Source organism: Microcebus murinus, chromosome 1 (assembly GCF_040939455.1).
Source record: "Microcebus murinus isolate Inina chromosome 1, M.murinus_Inina_mat1.0, whole genome shotgun sequence".
Lineage (NCBI taxonomy): Eukaryota > Metazoa > Chordata > Mammalia > Primates > Cheirogaleidae > Microcebus > Microcebus murinus.
In genome coordinates, this window is record NC_134104.1 from 135,342,765 (window position 1) to 135,366,358 (window position 23,594).

Genomic DNA, 23,594 nt, shown 5'->3' on the forward strand with positions numbered 1-23,594 from the left:
AGCCACAAGTAAAAATAAGCAAGACTTATGCTAAAAGGAGGCAAGATCCACAGGTCCCCAAAACGTACAAGGTCTTCCTGGTCACATCTATGATGCTGAATGGTCACAGACATTTGCGATTATCTTTGCATACTCTGGAATACGATTATGCATGCACTGATTTATCAAAAAAAACTTATGAACCACAGGCATCTCTGATACCACCAAACATCCAATATCTTAACCTAGTCTGCCAACTATACTTTGTTGCCTTGGCAACAGGAGGCAAGCAGGTATGGAGAAATCTTGTTGCCTGAGCAACAGGATCCTAAAAAACATGGACCTTAAGCTGTGGCTATGGCAAAGGCTATAGGTTCAAGCTAGCAGGCAAGATTTCAGTCCTTTACAGTGATAGATACAGAATTTACACTGAGGTAACCATCATTCATCTATTAATTAACAAGTATTTGTGGATTGGCAGCTACATGCAATACACTGTGCCCTGGAAAATGCAAAGGTAAATCAGGCATAGTCTGGCACATGCTTGGCACACAGTAATAAATATCTATCAACTGAATGAATGAATATTCTTGATATGGGCATAGTACAATACCCAAACTCTCTAGGGCCTGAGTGTATGTGATAAAGAAGCCCATATATGACTTATCAAATTCTGCTATACAGAGTAATTTATTTATAAGTTGAAATAAAATGCTATGACTTGCTGGATTAGAATTATCAGTGTATATATACTGGGTCAGCCTATAAAACCCACATAAAACTGGTAAAAGTCAAACTCATTCTTAATTCTTCCCTAGCAAATAGCAATGAAGGCATATTTTAGATCAAATTTGAAAATGATTGAAGTTGGACATTCCAAAGCAATTGGGGACCAGTCCTCTCTTAGTCTTGCCATTAATTATATTCCTAAAAACAGTTTTACTACCCGATGATGGCTTGAATCAACAGAGTGCCTTCCAGTTCAAATATTGTATTTCCTTTCCCCATCCTTGAGACTTCCACACTTCTCGGATGAGGCAGGAGCTGTTCTTTCTAATTCTGTTTGCTCATGTTTTTTGTTTTGGGGTTTTTAAAATTTATTTATTTTTTATTTTAGCGTATTATGGGGGTACAAATGTTAAGGTTACTTATATTGCCCATGCTTCCCTCCCCCCACAAGTAAGAGCTTCAAGCATGTCCATCCCCCAAACGTTGCACATCTTACTTGTTGTGGTTGTATATACCCATCCCCTCCTCCTCCCTCCCACCCTCCCATGTTTTACTCATTTGTCTGGCTCATTTGTCAAAGAAAGCCTATCCTAAGTACTTCAGTTCTTCAGCAGGCAATGGGTTCAAAGCTGGCTCCTGAGATCTGGCGTGGCCAATGTTGAGAATTTATGCTTAACCTTTCTGTCTGTACTATTTAGCCAGGGCCAAGTCTGAATTCTAAACTTTGGAAGCTGTGCTCAGATCAGGTATACATTTCTCTGTGGCTTCTTCTCATTGGAACCAACTGCCTTTTTCAAGAGGGTCCCCAAGGGTGACAGCTGTCCAGGGTCTCATTGTAACCGGGATATCATTTCATATATGGCACCGAGTAGCCAAATAAGCTCTACAAGCTTGATTTTCAATTTATTTTTATTCCATCATGTAGCTTTGCTAGTTTCTTATATATTCAGATTTCTCATTTAGCTTCTAAATATTTTGCAAGATGGGCTCACATTTTCACATTAATAAACCACAAAACCCAGGAAAATCCTAAACAAATTAGATTGTAAATAATTTCAGCTTTATTTAATGCCTTTTAAAGATTTATAAATACATTTTAGATCTGTCTCCTTTTAATTCAGAGAAGCTCTAGAGATTACTTGGAAGGAAGTCAGAAAGTCATTAATTTTCTCTCTTTTTACTTGGCATGGATCAAAGGCTGCCTTTTATCATTTATTTTCCCTGAAGTCTGCCTTTATCTTCTCATTACACTGTGAGTTCCTTGAGGGAAGAGAGCTTGTCTTAAAACAACCTATGTTTCCTGGTGACATGTCACACCATGTGTATCACATTCACGGCACAGCTTTGCATGTGTTGCTTTAGGTCAAGTCCTATAGTCCTATTCACCTTAAAACACACTTTCCAAAACATAAACATCAATGTATAGGCCATTTTCCATTTTCCATCTGTTGACTTGGTCATAACCCCAAATTAAAGCTTACTCGGTAATATCCCTGTTTCCGTGAGCTTCAGATTGAACTTCCCCTTTCTGCTGATTCTAGTTTACTCAATTGGTTATAAAATGTTTAGCTAATGACTAAAAACCATCTCAAGCTCTAAGATATATATAGTACATATGTTTCTTTTGCCTTTGAAGAGTTGGACATCAAGTGGATTCTTGCAAATAAAACAATTTTCCATGGATCTTTTTAGTAAAAAAAAGAGTAGAGTTATTTGGCAGTGCTGAGGTTCCTAAATTAATCTGATTGGTAATTTCCATTTTAATATAAAATTCTCTTAATCGAGGAGTATACCCATATGTCATAGTTTATTTTTGTACTAAAATACTTGTTTTGTATGTTTCCTATACATTTAAGCTACTTTATATCATTGAATAAAGTATATAATAATAGGAAAAAAGACTGACAATGTTCTTAAAACTACAGATAATCACAAACCTTAAAAGAGGGTAGTTATTTTCCAAAGTGCACATATTAGTTATTTTGGATCATTTTCCTATGCAAATACTATCCAAGGCAGTGGATATATTTCCAGATAAGCTCATAAAAGTCTATTGAACTCTTTTTGTGGTTAAGCTAGAAGCCATGATGCCAGAGATAAGGACACATTCACTCCTTGGGACCATGTGTTCAGAACCCCAACTCTAGGGCCAGGTACATGTCTCCTATCCAGATCCCTTTTGGACTGAGGAAGCAGGAGTTTCCACAGTTCCAGGCTCCTACATGTGGCTTCCTTGACTGAAGAAGTAGAAACAGAAGTATGGTGTTTCCCCGAAAATAAGACCTACCCATAAAATAAGCCCTAGCAGGATTTCTAAGCATTTGCATAATATAAGCCCTACTCGGAAAATAAGATCTAGTGATGGGCGTGGCTACACAGCATGTCTGGACAACCCATGCATTTCATTGCGGAGTGGTAAAGAAGACGAGCAGCCCTTCTCATCTGCCCCATGAGAGCTCTATTGCTCAACATGAGAGATTAGGGCCAATGGTTCTAAAGGAATTTGCAAGAAATTCAGGATAGAATTCGGGCTTTGGAGAGTTATGATGATGCTCCAAAAGAAGACGACTTAACTATATTTGAATAAATGTAGATTGTTGTACTGTACTTAAAAAAAAATAACACATCCCCTGAAAATAAGCCCTAGGGCAGGGGTCCTCAAACTACAGCCCACGGGCCACATGCGGCCTGCCGGGCAGGTGTTTTTGCCACTGCTGCCTGTCCTGCTTAGCAGCCAACTGGTCCTGGGCCCACAGTGCGTATGTGTGGAATGTGCGCCGCACTCTACAACGGCCCTCCAATGGTCTGACGGACAGTTAACTGGCCCCCTGCTTAAAAAGTTTGAGGACCCCTGCCCTAGGGTGTCTTCTTGAGGAAAAATAAATATAAGACCCTGTCTTATTTTCAGGGAAACACAGTAGTGGGCTACAATGGAGAGCAGAAGGTGGGGAATGTTGGGGACAATGAAGTCCTGGAAATACCCTGGATGATCTTCTAACTCAGGTCCCCATTTCCAAAAGTCACCTATTTTGATTCTCCTTAAGAGTTTTGGAGTGTTTCTTTTCCCCCTGCCCTCCTTGTTACTTCGGCCCATAGTTTCTCTGAACTTTGGCCTACTAAAGAACACCATGAGGTCTTACAGGTTTTACTCAAAGACCTTTCTGGTAGATCATTTGCCCAGATAGGTTTTCCTTGAGTTTTTGTTACCAGCATTTTTATTCCATTCTTTTTATTTTATTTCAGCATATTATAGGGGTACAAATGTTTAGGTTACATGTGTTGCCTTCTCCCTCCTTCCCACACTGAGTCAGAGCTTCTGTTTATTCCATTCTTATGTCACCTGTCTTAGGATTCAGAGTCTTGGGAGAGAGAGTCAAATTGTCTGGCTTGGATCAGGTCCCTGTTTACTGCTCTGGGAGGAGCTGAGATCCTTGACTGACAGTCCTTCAGGTCCATAAGGAGACCCTTGCTGCAGGGTGCAGGTGTGGGTGCTGGGCAGCCTAAATGAAACTACTGTATACGTGTGGAAAAGAATTAGGAAGTCAAAAGGCTCCACCTTAACCCTTCCTGGCCCTCACTTGGAGAAGATAAAGTTATCAGTGATGTATCTTTGACTAAACAAAAAATGATTTATCTATATGAACCCTGCCTTGCCATCTAACTGAACTTCCTAGGGATTTGCAGAGCGGGTTCTTCATTGTAAAATTCATTTCCATTATGCAATTTCCAGCACCCTCAAACCCACACAGTGACCATGGTTCCATTTATGCTGCCCACCACCCACACCTGCTCCCTTCAGCAAAGGTCCCCTGCTAGACCTAAAGAACTGTCAGTCAAAGATCTCAGCTCTTGCCAGAGCAGTAAACATGTGCCTGATCCAAGGCAAGACATTCTGACTCTCTCTCCCAGGACCCTGAATCCTAAGAAAGCTGACACAAGGATGGAATAAATAAGCTGAGAGCTCATTCATCCCAGCATCTGTGCCCTTCCGAGTCTACCAGGAATGCCTAAACTTGATCCTCCAGATTCCTAATTGTGCGAGTCTCCAAAGCCTCCTGTTGTGTAAGTGAACTAGAGTCAGGCTCTTTTGCTTATATACACAAAGCTGTTAATGGTACAGCACATCACAGGCTTAGCCTTTTGTCACATACATGCTGCTATTCCCCTAGCCGGGGCCACCACACAGCTCTCAAGCCCCCTGACTGGCATCACCACCTATGGTGGTCCCAGCCTCAACTGCTGTCCTCACCTCAGAGCTGTCTGGCAGTCTTTATGCCTCTCTCTGTTCAGTCCCCTTCCCATCTCTAAATTGGTTGTTCCTAGCTAACTACACTCCTCAAATCTAGATGGTTCCATCAGCAGTGGCCTAGAACACTATCTAATGCACAGAAACCACCACATATAATCTTCCTTAATACCCTACTTCTCTAGCTTAATTTAATCTTCACCTTACTTTTTCCAGACACAAAGAAAGGGTTGCCCTGTCCTCTTTTCCAGAGGCTCACTCCTCTGGCTCCAGGCTACTCTGCAACTAGATACTATCAATTATCTCTTCTTCCAAATCTCTCTTCTCAATTGGCTTCCTCTTCTCAGTTACAAATGCTTTGAAGTCATCCTTATTTTAGGAGGTCCTTTACCATCAATCCTGCCCGGCCAGCTAACTCTCCCAGCTCACTCCTCACGTTCTTCAATTGCCCCCATCTCTGCTTCCAGAACATCTAAGACCATTACAGTCAGATTTCGGCTCCCTCCAATCCCACCCAATTCCAGGGAAATGACTCTCACGAAAGTCACCAGGTTGCTTGCAAAAGGCTGAATCTAACAGTTTTGTTTCAGTCCTCACTACAAGTGACAACTGTCATTGACACTGCTGTCTCCAAATTAAAATCTTTGCCTTTCTTTTAAAAGAGAATCCCCCAAACATATTCCATGCTCCCTTGTAGCTAGATGTGGTCACATGAGGAAGTTCTGGCCAATGGTACGTGAGCAGAAGTGATGAGCACAACATTTGGGACATGTCTTTAAAGGAAGGGGTGTGTGTCCACGTTCCCTTTCCTCTTGTTGCTGGCTGGGATGTAGGATGTGGTCTGGTGAGCCACACTGGCCACATTTGCCATGGGGATGAGACCTACACCCTGGGGATGTGGATGAAGAAGACATAAGGACCAAGGCCCCAGATGACCTTGTGGAACACCAGGGCCCTACCTGCTGGCCTGCTCATGAGCTCAGAGAGGCTAACCATTGGGCTCGAGGTCACAAAGCTAGAAAAAGACAGAGCTAGGCTAAGACTCAGGTCCAAGCTTAGTACTCTTTACAGTATGCTATTTGGTAAACTATAAATGCTTCTGGGAGGGTGAGCTCTAACAGCCTCTGTTTCCATGGGCTCATGGTAACTTCTGTCTATCAGGTTTCAATTTAACCGCCAATAACTGAGCTCTGTAAAGTCTAGTATTTCTAGGAGCTCAATTTGCACATACCTTGTTTGGGATTGTCTTTCTCCTCCTGAAGCGCTAAAACTTCTCTTTAAAATGCCTGCAACAAGAAAATAAAAATAACTTTACATTATTTCCTCGGCAAATCCTTTATTTTATTGAAAAAAAAAACAATGCTGAACAACAAATGCTGGTAAGGATGTGGAGAAAGGGGAACTCTTACACACTGTTGGTGGGAATATAAATTAGCATGGCCATTATGGAAAACATTATGGAAGTTCTTCAAAAAACTAAAAAATAGAACTACCATATGATCCAGCAATCCCACTATTATGTATATATTCAAAGGAAAGGGAGTAAGTATGTCAAAAAGATATCTGCACTCCCATGTTTACTGTAGCACTATTCACAATAACCAAGATACAAAATCGGTCTAGGTGTCCATTAACAAATGAATGGAGAAAGAAAAAGTGTGTATATACACAATGGAATACTTTTTAGCCATAATAAGAATGAAATCCTGTTATTTGCAGCAACATGGATGGATCTAGAGGGCATTATGTTTAATGAAATAAAACCAGCACAGAAAGACAAATACTTCGTGTTCTCACTCATATGTGGAAGCTAAAAAAGTTGATCTCATGGAGGTAGAGGGTAGAATAATGGTTATCAGAGTCTGAAAGGGAAGGAGGAAAGGACAATGAAGAAAGGTTGGTTAATGGTTACAAATATACAGATAGAAAGAATAAGTTCCAGTGTTTGACAGATCATTAGGTAACTATAGTTAATAATAACTTATTGTATATTTCAAAATAGCTAGAAAAGGAGATGAGGAATGTTCCCAACACAAAAAAATGATAAATATTTGAGGTGCTAGATATCCTAATTACTCTGATTTAATAATTACACATTATATGCTTGTATCAAAATATCACATGTACCCCATAAATATGTACAAATATTAGGTATCAATAAAAATATTTTTAAAATAAAAATAAATTTTTAAAAATTCAAAAAAAGGAGATATATATTCAGTGAATGGCTTGGTCTGTAAATGCCCACATGTTGCTCTAAGGCAGGGGTTACCAGATGTTTTCTGTAAAGGGCCTGGTAGGAAATATTTCAGGCTTTGCAAGCCATGTGGTCTCTGTCCCAACAGAACTCTGCCGCCCTTGTAAAGTGAAAGTGGTCAAACAATATGTAAGGAATAAACGTGGGTTTATTCATGGCAAAAACAAAACAAAAATAATGCTGAATTTCTGTCACCTCAGCAACTGTACATAGTGCAAAGTTAACCTTGTTTATGAAAGCAACAGCTAAAAGATAATGTTACATATTACTATTTACTTTGACAGGTTTATTTAAGGGCTTCTTTCTCAAAGAAAATGTGCTAAACAAACAAAAAAATTCCATTATTAATATCTAACAAAGCACAATAAAATATCTATGTCATAATCTTCCTAAGGCAGCTATAAATTACCACATGCAAATTTCTCCTTTCCACCTCCCCTCTGACCTCCCACCATTGTCACCAGGAATGTACAACACTGAACTCATCTCAAAATAGTAATGAACTTCTTCTAGAATTTGCTGTGCATGTTTATATACACGGATACTTTTTCCTGTTTTATATTCATATTTTCCCAATCTCAAATCAAGACATTTTATCTAACAAGCAGGAATTTACAAGAAAAATAGGACAGAGTGTTGGAAACTGGGATTGTCCCAAAAAATCTGGACTATCTAGTCACTATTTTGATGGATCAATTAAGTTGGAAAGGGCAAAGAACATAGCTAAATCTTTAACATTCTACTTTGATTCTTAGACTACTTTAAACTTTCTTTTATGAGATTTTCATAGTTTAGTCACTGAGAAGAAAGAATTATTTACACTTAATTTATTTCAGAGTATTTCTATCTATAGTTTTTAATATTTAATCCACTTACTCTTTTAAAAGAATATTCTTTTCTCTCCATTTCCTATTTTAACTACTCTTTTTTTTCAGTTTCAGATGTTGAGTGCATTTGATTCTATCTTTCATCACAGTCTTTAAATTTTATCTTTTATGTTTTTTTTTCTTCCCCCTACCCCAGTATGACCATTTTCTTTACTGTTTTGAATTAAGAGTCAAGAGTAACATCATGGACTGAATTTATATATCATTTTTTATAGTTCTAAAATATCAAAATTTTTCTTTTATTTTAGCATTTTAATACATCCCTTTACATTAATGTAAATAAAATTGTACAAAAATTAGTCCACACCAAGACTAATTTCTTCTATAGGCTTCTAATCCCTCTGACCAACAGACCCATAAAAGGTCACTTGCATTTGTCCTATGGTTAGTTAGCTGTCTTCAAATTAGTTATCTCAACTCCCCAGTTAGAACCTGCATTTGCCGGTAGAAATAATGAAACTATGCATTTGATAGCTAAGGAAATGCAAACCCACTGTGCGGTCTGGCCTTTGGGCTCTGTCATAGAGATAGACACACCTGTCTTAATTAGCATTACACCTGGAAAAAAAACAACTGGGTTATATATATGGTGATACTTGCTTGACTCAGGTATGATTCCCAAACCACTACCTGTCAGAATCCCACAAATAGCAAACTTATAAATAAAGCTTACTGAAGGTAGATTCTTTCAGAGGGCTTGAACTGGAGCTGCTGGAGTTATCCGAAATGTCCAATTCATCATCTAGCTCTGAATATATATCTGCACATTAATAGAAACAATAAAAAGCAAATGAACCTTGAAACAGAAAGGAGTCAAGAGTGCATTCATGCTGACACCCTTTCACTAGAAGTACCTTTCTCAATGTTTTCCAGGTTGAAGTTATCATCTGACAGGATTTCATCACAGGCCCTGTCTTCATCCTTACCACTGGGAGCCTGGAAGCCTTCAGGGGGCAGGTCTGCACTTTCTGAAAGTTCACTTTTCAGGCTGGCTGCTCCACTGCTGCTGCTACTCAAGCTTGCCTTCTCAAAGGTTTCCTGGAAAGAGGATTTAATTTTTAATAGTCTCTTTCTCTTTCCTTCTGTAGGACCCAAAGCCTGTCAAAACTTATGTTAAAATGTCTAAAATACCATTATAAATATTTTATGCAGAAGTGCATCAGTAGTTCCAACTATATACCTGATATGGAACTTATTCAGTTCATAAACACAAAAAAAGTAGGTCTACAAGGTAGCATTGGACAAAGAAGAATGGAGGTGACAACAGTGCTCAGTAGCAAAGGCCTAGAAATCCAGTGGGGGAAAGGGGATGTAATTCTATGAAATAGAGTATGTATCAATTTAGCAGAAATTTTAGAAATTTAATTTTTTTTCTAAAATATCTGGTATCAAAGCCTGTCAGCAGTATAGTAGATAAATAAGGCTTATTTTCTTCAAAACTCAAGGGAAATTAGTAGCAGACAAAGCCAGGAGATGGAGAGTGAGAGGTGACGTCCTCTACAAGATGAAGAGCTGCAGCGAAGAGGACTTCCGAACCATCAGGACTCCACACTGTTGCCTGGCTTGAACACTCTAAAAAACTAGCCATGGGCTCCTCGGAATCCTCTAAAACTGATAGAAGCATTTCTATTATAATAGCACCACAAAGTCATCCATTTGGATGTGTGATTCCACATCTCTCTAAATGGTATTATTGGAACTGCAAAAATTATGTCTCAATAAAGATTTAAAAAAAAATCTTAATGCCATTGAATGCTGGAACCTTTGATTTTTCTAAGAAAAAAAAAAACAGTGGGGAAGGAATGACATTGATATAACAGAGAAGTACCCCTTGTTTCTTTACCCAAGTAATTCTTAATACCTAAGACATTCATTGTGTCCATTTGTAGCAGGTGTAAAGAACCTTCTCAGGCTGTGGGGCTAAACAGTGCTGACAACCCTAAGCTACAGATCAGGTGGACAAAAAGACAAAGGCAGAAAGGCCATGAAGGAGGAAAGGATAAAACAGAGTGCCAAGAAAACCAAAACAAAACAGGGGCACATTTTCTCAGAATGTTTTGAGGTTATGTGTTCTGGGCTGTTGGTCACACACATGTGGCTCAGAGTTAACCTCTTTAAATTAAAAAAAAAAAAAAAAGGCAAAAGTCTGCATTATTGAAGGGAAAAGAATTCCCCTGTGAATTGTGTCAGGTTAGTCACAAATTACCCTTTCTTGATTAAAAGACTCCAATGATAAAAGATGCCCATTTGAGAGACAGGTTTGTGTTTATTTATTTCAGATATTTTTCCTACAATTAAAATGACACCCACAGCTTCAAGGGGTAGGTCTTTAAAAACCCCATGGTGGTAGAATTTGCAGATGAAGAAAACCTAAAACCTTATGGATAACTAAAGTCAGAAGTAAACCTCTGAAAGCTTTCATGTGTTTATGTTCTCTAAACAAGATGAAAAGATTAAAAAAATCAAAAACATTTTAGCACTGCAAACAGTCCAAATCAATTCCTGTTTATTAATTCTTTTCCCTGAGAAACTTTTCAGTGTTCCTTTCCTCATAGTTTCCTCAAGTTCCTTGCTCTGTTGAAGCTAAAATGCAGCTTAAGGAACTTTTTAACTTTAGTTTTCTGTGAATAGTCCTCCATCCAATGTTCAAAGTCTGCTATTATGACTGCGAATTGTTCATTCCTGCTTCTTAGGCCCACCTTGGTCTGCTAACTTAGAATCTGAGATGAGAAACACTTTGGCAACTCTATGACAGAGCTGTGCGTTTGTTGCTCAGAAATGTTTCAAATATATGGGACTTCTAATGCTAGCCTCAGTTCTGCCCACACCCTGCCCCTGATACCAAACTCAGGACCTCCTTCTAAGGCCTCCAAACTTACTGTAAAACCCACTCAACTTCTTTCATGTCCTCCTCTTTTCTCTTTCCCAAGCCACAGACTCATTCTTCCTCTAACTACATCCAATTGAAGTAATTAGGGATTTATTAATACATGGAAATAAACATCTAATTTAGGGCCTTCTTATGCTTTTTTTAAATCCTAAATAAGTATCTCCTGCCTAGTCTAAAGACCATAGCTGACATTTACAACCTTCTAAGGACATTGCATCCAAGAGATGTCGATGCTATCTAGGGTGAAAAAAGATTGAGAATTTTTGAGTTGAGAAAACTTTTTTTTTTCTTGCATTGATGCAATTAAGATACTGGAATCCTATAAGGTCAGTATCACCCTAATACCAAAATCATACAAAGACACAACAAAAAGAAAACTTTAGACCAATATTCCTGATAAATGTAGATGCAAAAATCCTCAACTAAATATCAGCAAACTGAATCCAACAGCACATCAAAAAGATAATAAACCATGATCAAGTGGGTTTTATTCCAGTGATGCAAGGATGGATCAACATTTGCAAATCAATAAATGTGATAGATCACATGAACAGAAATAAGGAAAAAGCATATAATTATGTCAATAGACACAAAAAAGCAATCGATAAAACTCAACATCCCTTCATGATAAAACTCAACAAACTAGGCACTGAAGAAACATACCTCAAAACAATAAGGGCCAAATATGACAAACCCACAGCCAACATCAAACTGAATGCAGAAAAGTTGAGAACATTTCTTTAAGATCTGGAACAAGACAAGGAGGGCTACTTTCACCACTCTTATTCAGTTATAGTACTAGAAGTCATAGCCAGAGCAATCAGGCAAGAGAAAGAAATAAAAGGCATCCAAATTATAAAAGAAGAAGTTAAATTATCCCTGTTTATAGTGATATGATCTCATACCTAGAAAAACCTACAAACTCCACCAAAAATCTCTCAGATTTTATAAATGATTTTGGTAAAGTTGTAGGATACAAAATTAATGTACAAAAATCAGTAGCATTTCTATATGCCAATAATGTTCTAGATAAGAACAAAATCAAGAAGGCAATCCTATCTACAACAGCTAAAAAATAAAATAAAATACCTAGGAATGTATTTAACCAAGGGGGTAAAAGATCTCTATAAGGAAAAATACAAACTACTGATGAAAGAAATTGTAGATGATATAAACAAATGGCAAAATATCCCATACTCATGGATCAGAAGAATGAATATTGTTAAAATGACTATACTAGAGATTCGATGCTATCTAGAGATTCAATGCAATCTCTGTCAAAGCAATCTAGAGATTCAATGCACTCCCCATCAAAATATCAATGTCATTTTTCACAGAATCAGAAAAAAACATTCTAAAATTCATATGGAACCAAAAAAGAGCCCAAATTGCCAAAGAAATTGAAAGCAAAAAGAACAAAGTTGGAGGCATCACATTACCTAACTTCAAATTATACTATAAGGCTATAGTAACCAAAACAGTATGGTACTATTATAAAAATAGACACAGAGATCAATAGTGAATAGTGACACATAGGTCAATGGAACAGAATAGTAAAGCCACATACTTACAGCCAACTGATCTTTGACAAAGTCAGCATGAACATACATTGGGGAAAGGATACCCTTTTCAATAAATGGTGCTGGAAAAATTGGATTATTGCCATATGCAGAAGAATGAAACTGAACCTTATCTCTTACCATATACAAAAATCCACTCAAGATGGATTAAAGACTAAAATTTAAGACCTGAAACTATAAAAAATACTACAAAAACCTAGGGAAAATCCTCCTGTGCATTGGTCTAGGAATAGAATTTATAACTGAGATATCAAAAGTACAAACAACAAAAACAAAAATAGACAAATAGAACTTAAACTAAAAAACTTCTGCACAGCAAAAGAAACAATCAACAGAGTGAACAGACAACTTGAAGAATGGGAGAAAATATTTGCAAACTATGCATCCAACAAAGAACTAATGCCCAGAATCTGCAAGGAACTAAAAACACTCAATAACAATAACAAAATTATCTCATTAAGAAGTGGGCAAAGAATATGAATAGACATTTTTCAAAAGAAGAAATAAAAATGGCCAACAGGTATATGAACAAATGTTTGACATTACTAATCATCAGAGAAATGCAAATTAAAGCCACACTGAAATCTCCTCTTACCCTAGTCAGAATGGCTATAATTAAAAGGGTAAAAAATACCAGATATTGGCAAGGATGAAGAGAAAAGGGAACTCTTATACACTGTTGGTGGGCAAAGTAAATTAGTACAACCTCTATGGAAAACAGTATAAAGATTTCTCAAAGAACTAAAAATAGAACTACCATCTTATCCAGCATTCTCACTAGTGGGTATCTACCCAATGAAAAAGAAATCCATATATCAAAAAGATACTTGCATTCATATGTTTATTACAGCAATATTCACATTAGTGAAGAAATGAAATCAACCTAAGTGTCCATCAACAGATGACTAGATAAAGAAAATGTGGTGTATATACAAAGGAATACTATTCAGCCATAAAAAGAATGAAATATGTCTTTTGCAGTAGTAACAGGCTGGAGGTCATTATCTTAAGTAAAAGAAGTCAGACACAGAAAGACAAATATCACATGCTCTTACTCCTAAGTGGGAGCTAAATAATGTGTACCCATGGACATAGACAGTACAGTGATAGACAATGGAGGCCTGGAAGAGTGAGGGGGTGGGAGAGGGTTGGATGATGAGAAATTACCCAATGGGTACAATGTAAGCTGTTCATGTGATCCATACTCTAAAAGCCCTGAATTGACCACTATGTAATATATGCACGTAACAAAATCATACTTGTACCCCATAAATTTATGCAAATTTAAAAAGACAGTGTAATCCATACATGACTAAAATTAGCAAAGCTTCGGCAAAGTCCTTGTCTCTCTTAAGAGCAGGCATGAATAAAACATCAGAGGAAGACATTTCCTTTGAACAAATGAAGAGTAGGAGAAGCTGTGATTCCTGAAAAAGGCAATTCCAAGTTTAAGGATGCTTGACTAGCAACCAAAACCCAAGAACCAATGGGTTGTAAATCAACAATCACTTGCAACTACAAAAAATGTACCCATAGGTAATTGAGTATCTGCACAAATTCTGATAAAGGGAATTCACAATTGGACAGAGATGCTTTTTCATAATGTAGAATGTAGAGTTTATTTTAGTTTAAAATTTATATTTCTATAATAATCTCTTGTAGAAGTTTTTGCATCAAAAAATTGATACAGTTTTTGATCTTACCATAAACTGTATGCTACTGTAGCACATTTTCCCTACTGTGCTTTCCATAGTTTTTCATTGTCAATATTTGAGTATCCGCCCAACAGTTTATCCAAATTGCTCCCCCAAGAACAGGGGGCTATTTTAATCCCTTTTAAATCCATCAGTGCTTTGCACAAGGCCTTGCACATAGCAAATGCTCAACAAATAGTTTCTGCGTTGAGATCAGAAGAGAGAAAGTGCCAAAAGAGCAAGAGAAGTCCCTTATAGGGTGAGTGCGTTTTGTGACTTCTGTGGTTTTTTTTTTTTTTTTTTTTTTTTAATCTTGCTCCTTTACTCAGGAGCCTATATCGTGAAGTTTGTCCAAGAACTGAAGGGACTATTTGGTGATACATCCATGAGTAGGAGTGGAACTTCTCCCTTCCTTTTTCCCCTTTGCATTTATGAGAAGTTGTAAAGCCATCTGTCAGAGATGACCTGCCTAGCAATGACAATGTGCCTTTATAACCCAGCAAGCAATGGCCAAAGGCAGAATATGGTTGCATGTTTTTGCTCTAAATGTTGAAGCCATTAAGTTGTTCTCAGCAGATACTTCCAGCAAGTACATTAAGCTATTATAGGAATTTAAAAAGAAAAAGAAAAAAAAAAAGACGGTGCTTTGGGGGATGGAATTTGACTACTATCATCTTTTTAACTTTCTAATTACTTAAGTTTTTCAAGGAGGAGGAGAGGGAGTTAACTAGACATTTTTGGCATCTGCATCTCTAGGAATGGATGGATACATTGTGTATCAATATGACAGCAAGGAGAATACAATGCAAATCAGACAATAAAATTATCCCTGATATGGAAATCACCACCATTATAGAAGACGCTTCCTGTCACAGTGCTGGTATGGGCACAATTATGTTTAGCTTGGTTTTGCTCATTATAATGCAATATTTTTATGTGTGCAGCAGATCATAATACATTTTTAGTTGAATAGCAATTCTAACAGTAACAGACTGACACTGCCCAAATTAACTGCTATGGTAGGGAAAGAATTAAAAGAGCCTATTTTATTAAAACTAGTGCAATTTTTTTAAATGACCAGAATGTTAATTTTATAAGGAGAGAAAGGAACGAAAGCAAGGAATAAATTAAAGCATCATACCAGCTATATCTTATAGATGCTTTACTTTATAATTATTAAAAAATGCACTACTTCTTTTATATTCTGAAATATTCATATTCCACTAGCTATATTTTTACCCAGTCTCTTCCATTTGTTAAGTTAATAACTTTGCTCTTAAATACATAAATTTAGTGCTACCAGATGCTTGACAGAAATTCATCCAGCATCCAGCTGAGGTGATCTTTTATCAGCGGCAAAACACATTCTATGCTTTTCATGGATGATAGCACAAACAAAATTCAAAACAGAAGACAGATCATTGGCTGCACATTATTTTACATAAACTTAGTCCCTCAATTTCAGGGTATTTTTTTTTTAAAAATCAGCCAATGTGGTCAGATGACTGAAGGAGCCATGTGGACCAGACCATAGGTGAGTCGAATAGCCACGTCAGCAGGGCAAGGAGAAACTCCTCTAGGCCTGGCTCTGGGAGACTGGGCTTGGTCACGTCAGATATGGCAGAGATGAGGGCTGGTGAAAGGAGACTGGAGCCTGGTCCCTCCCATTGCGGATGGAAATCTTTCAGCCCCCAAACCACTTGGATGATACCATTATCTAATTCCACCTGTGCATCCTGAAGCATTTCCTTTCTTCTCTTCTCTCCATATCAAGTAGGAGAGCAACAGTTAAAATTAAACCAAAAGAACTGGTGTTTTGGAACCCTAAAAATAGCTAAATGTATAAAAATTTTATAATAAAGGAAAACATTCTCTTCAAGTTTGGATCTTATTTATTGTTTTATTTTGAACTTCTTAACAAAAAATGTTGCTACCATGATATAGTTGTAATCCTGTTATTTTTTTGATACTATCTTAATTAGAACTTCTTAAAGGTAATATAAAATATCAATGAACTTTCACTAAATTAAATAAATTAGGAAATGAATTTATTATTACAATTCAGTTTAAAAATCCAGTATGAAATTTACCACAGTTGAAAATACTTCACTGCCACCCCATAACTAACCTAGTAATGTGTCAGAAATGGATGGGTTCTCTATTATTCCTAATGCGAATACAGGTTTTCCAGAAGTAATAGAGAAGAGGAGAACAATGTCATGATCTGAAAGTGATACTTTCAGATCATGTATAATATTTTTATTATTATCACATACAGAAGATGTGGTTTGCAACATTACTGACCACCATGTTCTTCCAAGACTGCAGACTAACGTGAGGATAGAACTAAACATGTATACTAATATCTCCAAAAGCATTTCAAATGAGTCCAGAATCAGATAATTCTATTTAACATATAAAAGAAACAATGAACAGAGGACCATCAAGTAGGCACATTTTAAGACATTCTAATTTGTATTTCTCAAAAACAAAAAATGCAGTTGAAATCCAGCAATTATTAAAGCACTAAAGAGTATGAAATTAGACATGAATGGTGTCAACATGAATAAACCCCACAAATTAGAACCCCGCTGACTGTTCTATTTTTAACACAGAATTACATAAGGATAGATCTAGTTCTTATTAAACTGCACATTTAGCACATGATGTCAAAATACCAAACTGATTAAGTACCAGTAGCAAAGGAATTAAAAATCAAGAAAAGAGTCAACGTCATCTCTTGCTTGGTCCACCACAATCTCCTCTTAACCAATCTCCCTGCTTCCATGCTTGGCTCTCAGTGGTCTCGTCCTGCACAGTTGCCAGCTGTCTCCTTTTAAAGCCTAATAGTAGCCTCTTGCTTGCTTAGAACTCACATCACTCAAGTCTATGGCACCAACTATGGCAACCTCCTCCCCTCCTGTCTCCCCCTGCTTCACTGCACTCCAGCCACACAGGCCTCCTTGCTGCTCCCTGAGCTTGGCAGGCACGCTCCTACCTCAGGTTCTTTGGACATGCTGTTCTTTCTGCCATCAATGTTGTGCCTTCAGATATTTGCAGGGATCATCCCTTTAATGTACAGTTGACCCTTCAACAACACAAGGTTTAGGGGTGCTGATCCTCCATGCAGTCAAAAATCCATGCGTAACTTTTTATTATTTTTTTTAATTTCAGCATATTATGGGGGGACAAATGTTTAGGTTCTGTGTGTTGCCTTTCTCCCCATTTCCCCCCAAAGTCAGAGCTTCAAGCATGTCCATCCTCCAGATGGTATGCATCACACTCATTATGTATGTATATATCCATCCTCTCCTCCCCCCCCACCTGCCTGACACCCGATAAATGTTACTCCTATATGTCCACTTAGGTGTTGATCAGTTAATACCAATTTGCTGGTGAGTACATGTGGTGCTTATTTTTCCATTCTTGGGATACTTCACTTAGTAGAATGGGCTCCAGCTCTATCCAGGATAATATAAGAGTTGCTAGATCACCATTGTTTTTTGTGGCTGAGTAGTACTCCATGGTATACATATAGCACATTTTATTAATCCACTCATGTATCGATGGGCACTTGGGTTGTTTCCACATCTTAGCCATTGTGAATTGTGCTGCTATAAACATTCGAGTGCAGATGTCTTTTTTATAGAGTGTCTTTTGTTCTTTTGGGTAGATGCCCAGTAATGGGATTGTTGGATCACATGGTATATCTACTTGTATCACTTTAAGGTATCTCTGTGTAACTTTTAATTCCCCAAGCACTTAACTACTAATAGCTTACTTTTGACTGCAAGCCTTACCAATAACATAAACAGCAAATTAACACATATTTTGTGTGTTATATATTATAAAAAATTTCATGTTTCAGTGGACTCGCTCAGTTCAATCCCACATTGTTCAAGAGTCAACTGTATTCAGGTATCTGTTTAAATGTCAAATACTTATAGAGGCTTTCCCTGACATCCCTATGTAAAACAGCCTATCTCCCTGCATGTAACAATCACTTTCCACTACCTTGCTTTCTTTTATTTTTATCCATAGCACTTAAATATATTTTTATCTATTATTTGCCTTCCCCACTATGAAGGAGGGGGTCTTTGGCTATTTTGATCACTGTCGTTTCAGGAGACTACAATAGTCGTCAGAAAAAAGTAAGTGTTTAACAAATATTGTTGAGTAAGTGACATAAAAGATTGAGTTTTATGAACATTGTGATAACCCTCTCTGTGTGAAAACAAAGGGTAAAAATCAAAATTGTAGTATGATTTTTTTGAATAAATTGACAAACTGATTCTAAAAATAATAAAGAAATACAATAGACCTAGCATAGCCAAATCAAACTTGACAAAGAACAACAAAATTAAAGGACATATACAACCTGATTTGAAGCCTTATTAAAAAAACTGCAATATTAAAGAATACAGAGTTCCCATTGGATAGGACAAATAAGTTCAAGGACCTATTGCATAGTTTGATAATTATAGTTAGTAATAACATATTATCTTCTTGAAAAATGCTAAGAGAGTGGATTTGAAATATTCTCACCACAAAAATAACTGTGTGTTGCAATGCATATGTTAATTAGCTAAATTTAGCCATTCCACAATGTGTATATATTTCAGAACATCATGTTGTACACAATAAATATATACAATTTTATTTGTCAAGTAAAATAAAATAAGACATTTTTAAAAAGCTACAATAATCAAAACAGTGTGCTATGGGCCTAAGTATAGACATATAGATCAATGGAACAGAATAGAGCTCAGAATTAGATCCATACATGGGTATAAACATAAAGTTAGATAGAAGAAATAAGCTCCAACATTTGACAGCAGAGTAGGGTGACTATAGTTATCAACAGTATATTATATATTTCAAATTAGCTAGAAGAGAGGGCTTGAAATATTACCAACACACAAAAATGATAAATACTCAAGGTGATGGACACCCCAAATTCCCTGATTTGATCATTACACGTCATGTGCATGTAACAAATACTCACATGTACCCCATAAATATGTAAAATATTATATATCAATAAAAAATAGATCCATGAGAAAGGGGAACCCTCATATTCTCTCGATGGGAATGTAAATTAGTACAGCCACTATGGAAAACAGTATGGAGGTTCCTCAAACAACTAAAAACAGAATTAACATATGATATGATCCAGCAATCCCACTGATGGGTATATATCCAAAAGAAAGGAAATCATTATATCAAAGGGAAATCTGTGCTCTCATGTTTATTGCAGCACTACTCACAATAGCCAAGATACGAAACAACCTAAGTGTCCATCAATACATGAATAGATTTTTTAAAAGTGGTACAAATACAATGAAATAGTATTCAGACATAAAAAGAATGAAATTCTGTCACTTCCAATAGCATGGATGGAACTGTAGGACATTATTTTAAGTAAAATAAGTCAGGCATAGAAAGACTCGCATGTCCTCACTCATATGTGGGAGCTAAATTGAACTCATGCAGGTAAAGAGTAGAATGATGGTAACCAGAGGCTGAGAAAGCTACTAGGGAGGGGAGGATAAAGAGGGATAAAGAGGGAATCGTTAATGGGTACAAATATACAGTTGGATAAAAGGAATAAAATCTAGTTTCAGTAGCACATTAGGGTGACTATAGTTGACAATTTATTATATATTTCAAAAGAGCATAATTGGAATATTCCTAACTCAAAAAATGATAAATGCTTGAAGTGATGGATATCACAATTACCCTGATTTCATCATTACCCATTGTATGCTTATATCAAAATATCACATGTAGTTTTAAATAAGTGTGACTGTTATGTATCCGTAAATAATTAAAATTAAAAGAGCCATAAGCAAAACAAGAAAATAAATAGATCCACAAATATATTTTCAAGCAATTTTCAATGAAGTACTTAGCAAAAGCAATGAGGAAAGATTAGGCATTTTAAGAAATGATGCTGGAAAAACTGGATACCCATATTTAAAAAAAAAATCAGTCTCTTCATTATTCTATACACTAAATGAAATCAAAATAGACCATTGGTCTAACCATAAAAGCTTTAGTCATAAAACATTTACATAAAAAAATAGGATTCCTATTTTTGCAACTGCGAGGTAGTCAACAATTTCTTTTAAAAGATACAAAAACTCTAACAACCACAAAAAATAAATGAATAAAATTGGTCTCTATCAAAATTAAAATGTTCTGCTCATCATAATACTATTAATAAAATAAATAGGCAAGCCAGACTGTGAAAAATGTTTGCAATACCTATGTTTGAAAATAGGCTCATATCTGGAATACATAAAGAACTCCTACAAATCAACAAAAAGCACACAAATAATGCACTAAAATGATGGGCAAAATACCTGAACAGACATTTAATACATACACACAAAGATATACACAAAGATATACAAATAGCCAACAAGCACATGTAAAGGTCGTCAACATCATTGATCATCAGGAAAATGCAAACTAATACCACAAAGAGATACCCATTACACTACAGAGGATAACATAAAAAAGACTGACAATACCAAATTTTGACAAGGATTTTGACAACACCTGGAACTCTCAAACACTGATTCTGAAAATGTTAAACAGTACATTTTGGAGAAATATTTGGTAGTTTTTTGTTTTTTTTACAGTTAAACATACAACTATCTATAACCCTAAAGTTCCATTTCTAGGTATTTAAGAGAAATGAAAACTTAACCATAAGACTTACATGAAAAAGTTCATGCCATCCTTACTTATAAAACTCCAAATCTAGAAACAACATAAGTGTTTATCAACAGGAGAACAGAGAAACAAGTTATGGTGTATTCATACAAATTAACACCACCTAGCAATGTAAACAAATTACTACTACAACAATCTCACATACATTATGTCACAAGAAAGAAGCCAGATACTACAGAGTGCATGTGTTTGGTTTATACAAAGTCAAACACCAGGCAAAAGTAATTTATAGTGACAGAAATCACAACAGTCTTTGTCCTTGGGCAGGGAATTGTATAGGAGATCAAAGGGAACTTTCTGAGGTGAGGTAAGCGTTCTGATTCTTGTTTTGGGTGGTTACACATGTGTCAAAAGTCATTGAACTAAGCACTTAAAACTTGTATGTTTTACTGTATGTAAATTAGATGTCATCAAAAAAAAAAAAAAAAGGATTGTAGCGTGGATGCAAGAATTGGGTCTATATTTGCATAGAAGTCTATAAGTCACTGCTTTATTTTCTTAAAACATAACAACTATAGAACATTTCCCAAACAAGTCATGATTTTTTCTGATACTTCATTCCCTGCATCATTACTTGCTGAATTTTCACAGCCTTGGGGGAAATTCAGTCAACAATTAACCAGACAATAAAAGCAAAGATGTTCACAAAAATATTGTCCTTTTAAAATACATCATTTTCTACATGGCTTAATTTAATCTCCTAGCAGAGGATTGCAAATGCCTGCCTGTAGTAGTGTGCTGAACAATGGTAAATGACATATGGTATAATAAAAATAAAGCAACTCAGATAAATAAATAGCACTTTTTAAAAAAAATTGCACTAAGAAAATTAGAATCTGGATGCTTTCATATCAGCTCAATTGTTAAATGGTCAAGTTTAAAGACATCTGAGGATGTAAGAAAAATATAAAATATCTGTCAAAGTTTGCTAAGAAAACGTACAGATCAAATCTTATTAAAAAACTATAATAAGAATGCCATAACAAAGGGTCTGTGAATTTAAAAAATAATCTTTTCTGATAAGTGTTCTACCAGCTGCCTTGTCCTTCAAAGTAGAAGGAATTTAAGATGACACTGATATATGCCATATTTCGACTGTTTAACAATATCAGATTATCATAGAAATCTTTGTTTTAATTCACCAAAAGCTTAGAGAAAATTTCTAGGACTCAACTATATGAACATTTTCTTTTCATCTTAAGCATGGGATATATTTAAGATATTTAACACATTCAAGATCAGATATATGATTTTTTGAAAGGTAATTTTGGTAGGCATGTAGCGGACAGCTAAGCGAGAGAGATGACCCTAGATAACCTGTGTGGAACTGATTCAATCATTTGGCAGGTCTCCAAAGCAGAGCTGAGGCTTCTCTGAGAGGAGGAAGAAATTCAGCCTATGGACAGCAGCTTCAGCCCATGCCCAAGGTTTCCAGCCTGCTCTTCCTGCAGAGTCTCCCTATGGATTTTGCCTTGCCAGTCCCCATAGTCACGTAAGCCAATTCCTTGCAACAAATATCTTAATATGTATCTCTTCCTGGTTCTGTTGCACACATTTTGTGTAGGACTGTCTTGCACATGGCATAATAATCAGCATCTCTGGCTGCTGCCCCTTAAATACCAACAGCATTCCAAGTCACAGTGATAAACAACAATGACATGACACTCACCAACCCCCAACACACACATTTCCTAATGCTGCCTGGCAGACAGTGCAGAGGTGTTAGTGGTACACGGTCTGAATCCCTGGTAGAGGTAAGGAAGAGACGAGAGGCAAGAAAGTTGGATATTGCAATGATCCAATGCAAAATAATAAGAATGAAAATTGAAAGGATAAGATGGATTTATCAAACATTTCAAAGACAGAATTGGTACAACTCGCTAACAAAATGAATGTAAGGATTCCAGGGAGCATAAACTGAAGATGTCAAAGTGAGGAGAGGATAGAACACTGCTGGGTCAAGGAAGGAGAATCCAGTCACTGTGGGACTTGATGAGTATGAGTACCTGTTAGGCGTGGAGGTGAATGTCCAGTTCAAAATTTAGGTCTGGCACACAGGAGAAGGTGAGATCAGACAGGTAGCTTTAGGGATAGTAGCTTTAGGGGGTCTTCAGCAAATGGCTATGGAAATCATGTCGTAAAACACATCCTAGTATATTTTGCCTTCTCAGAAGATTTTATGCATGTCTCCTCCCAGAGCTTTTCTACTACTGAATCCAGGCCATGAGGCCAAGGCTCATAGACCTAAGAGAAGATAAGGGTGAAGAACACCTGGGAATGTGATGGATGGAAGGGCAGCTTCTGGCAGAGAGGATGGGAACTGGAAAGTTCTTCTAAAGCTCAAAGGAAGAGCCTGGCAGAAGGAAGAGAAAATGAGCAGGCAGGTACAAATACCCTTGTTTTTCCTCTTTACACCCACTCCAGCAGAGCAGAACCTTGGGATTAGAGTTAGGAGTTTGGTAGGGATACACAGAGGGTTTGAGGCAGGAAATCCAGGTGAGCCAGAAAAAAACTAGAAGCTTCAAAGAAGCTCTGTTTTTTTTTCATCATAACACTGTATACTATGTGGTTGATAAGGGCATTTAACATAA

At 36.7% G+C, this 23,594-nt stretch overlaps 1 protein-coding gene across 2 annotated transcripts in view; it reads right to left on the reverse strand.

Annotated features, from left to right (window-relative positions):
* NEK10 (NIMA related kinase 10) overlaps positions 1-23,594 on the reverse strand; it is a 228,985-nt gene that overhangs the window by 55,300 nt on the left and 150,091 nt on the right. For both annotated transcript variants that reach the window (XM_076005874.1, XM_076005870.1), the window contains 3 exons: positions 8,953-9,136; positions 8,772-8,858; positions 6,186-6,240 (listed from right to left, as the gene is read on the reverse strand). In XM_076005874.1, coding sequence (XP_075861989.1) covers positions 6,186-6,240; positions 8,772-8,858; positions 8,953-9,136 — 326 coding nt within the window. The remainder of the gene's footprint in view (positions 1-6,185; positions 6,241-8,771; positions 8,859-8,952; positions 9,137-23,594) is intronic.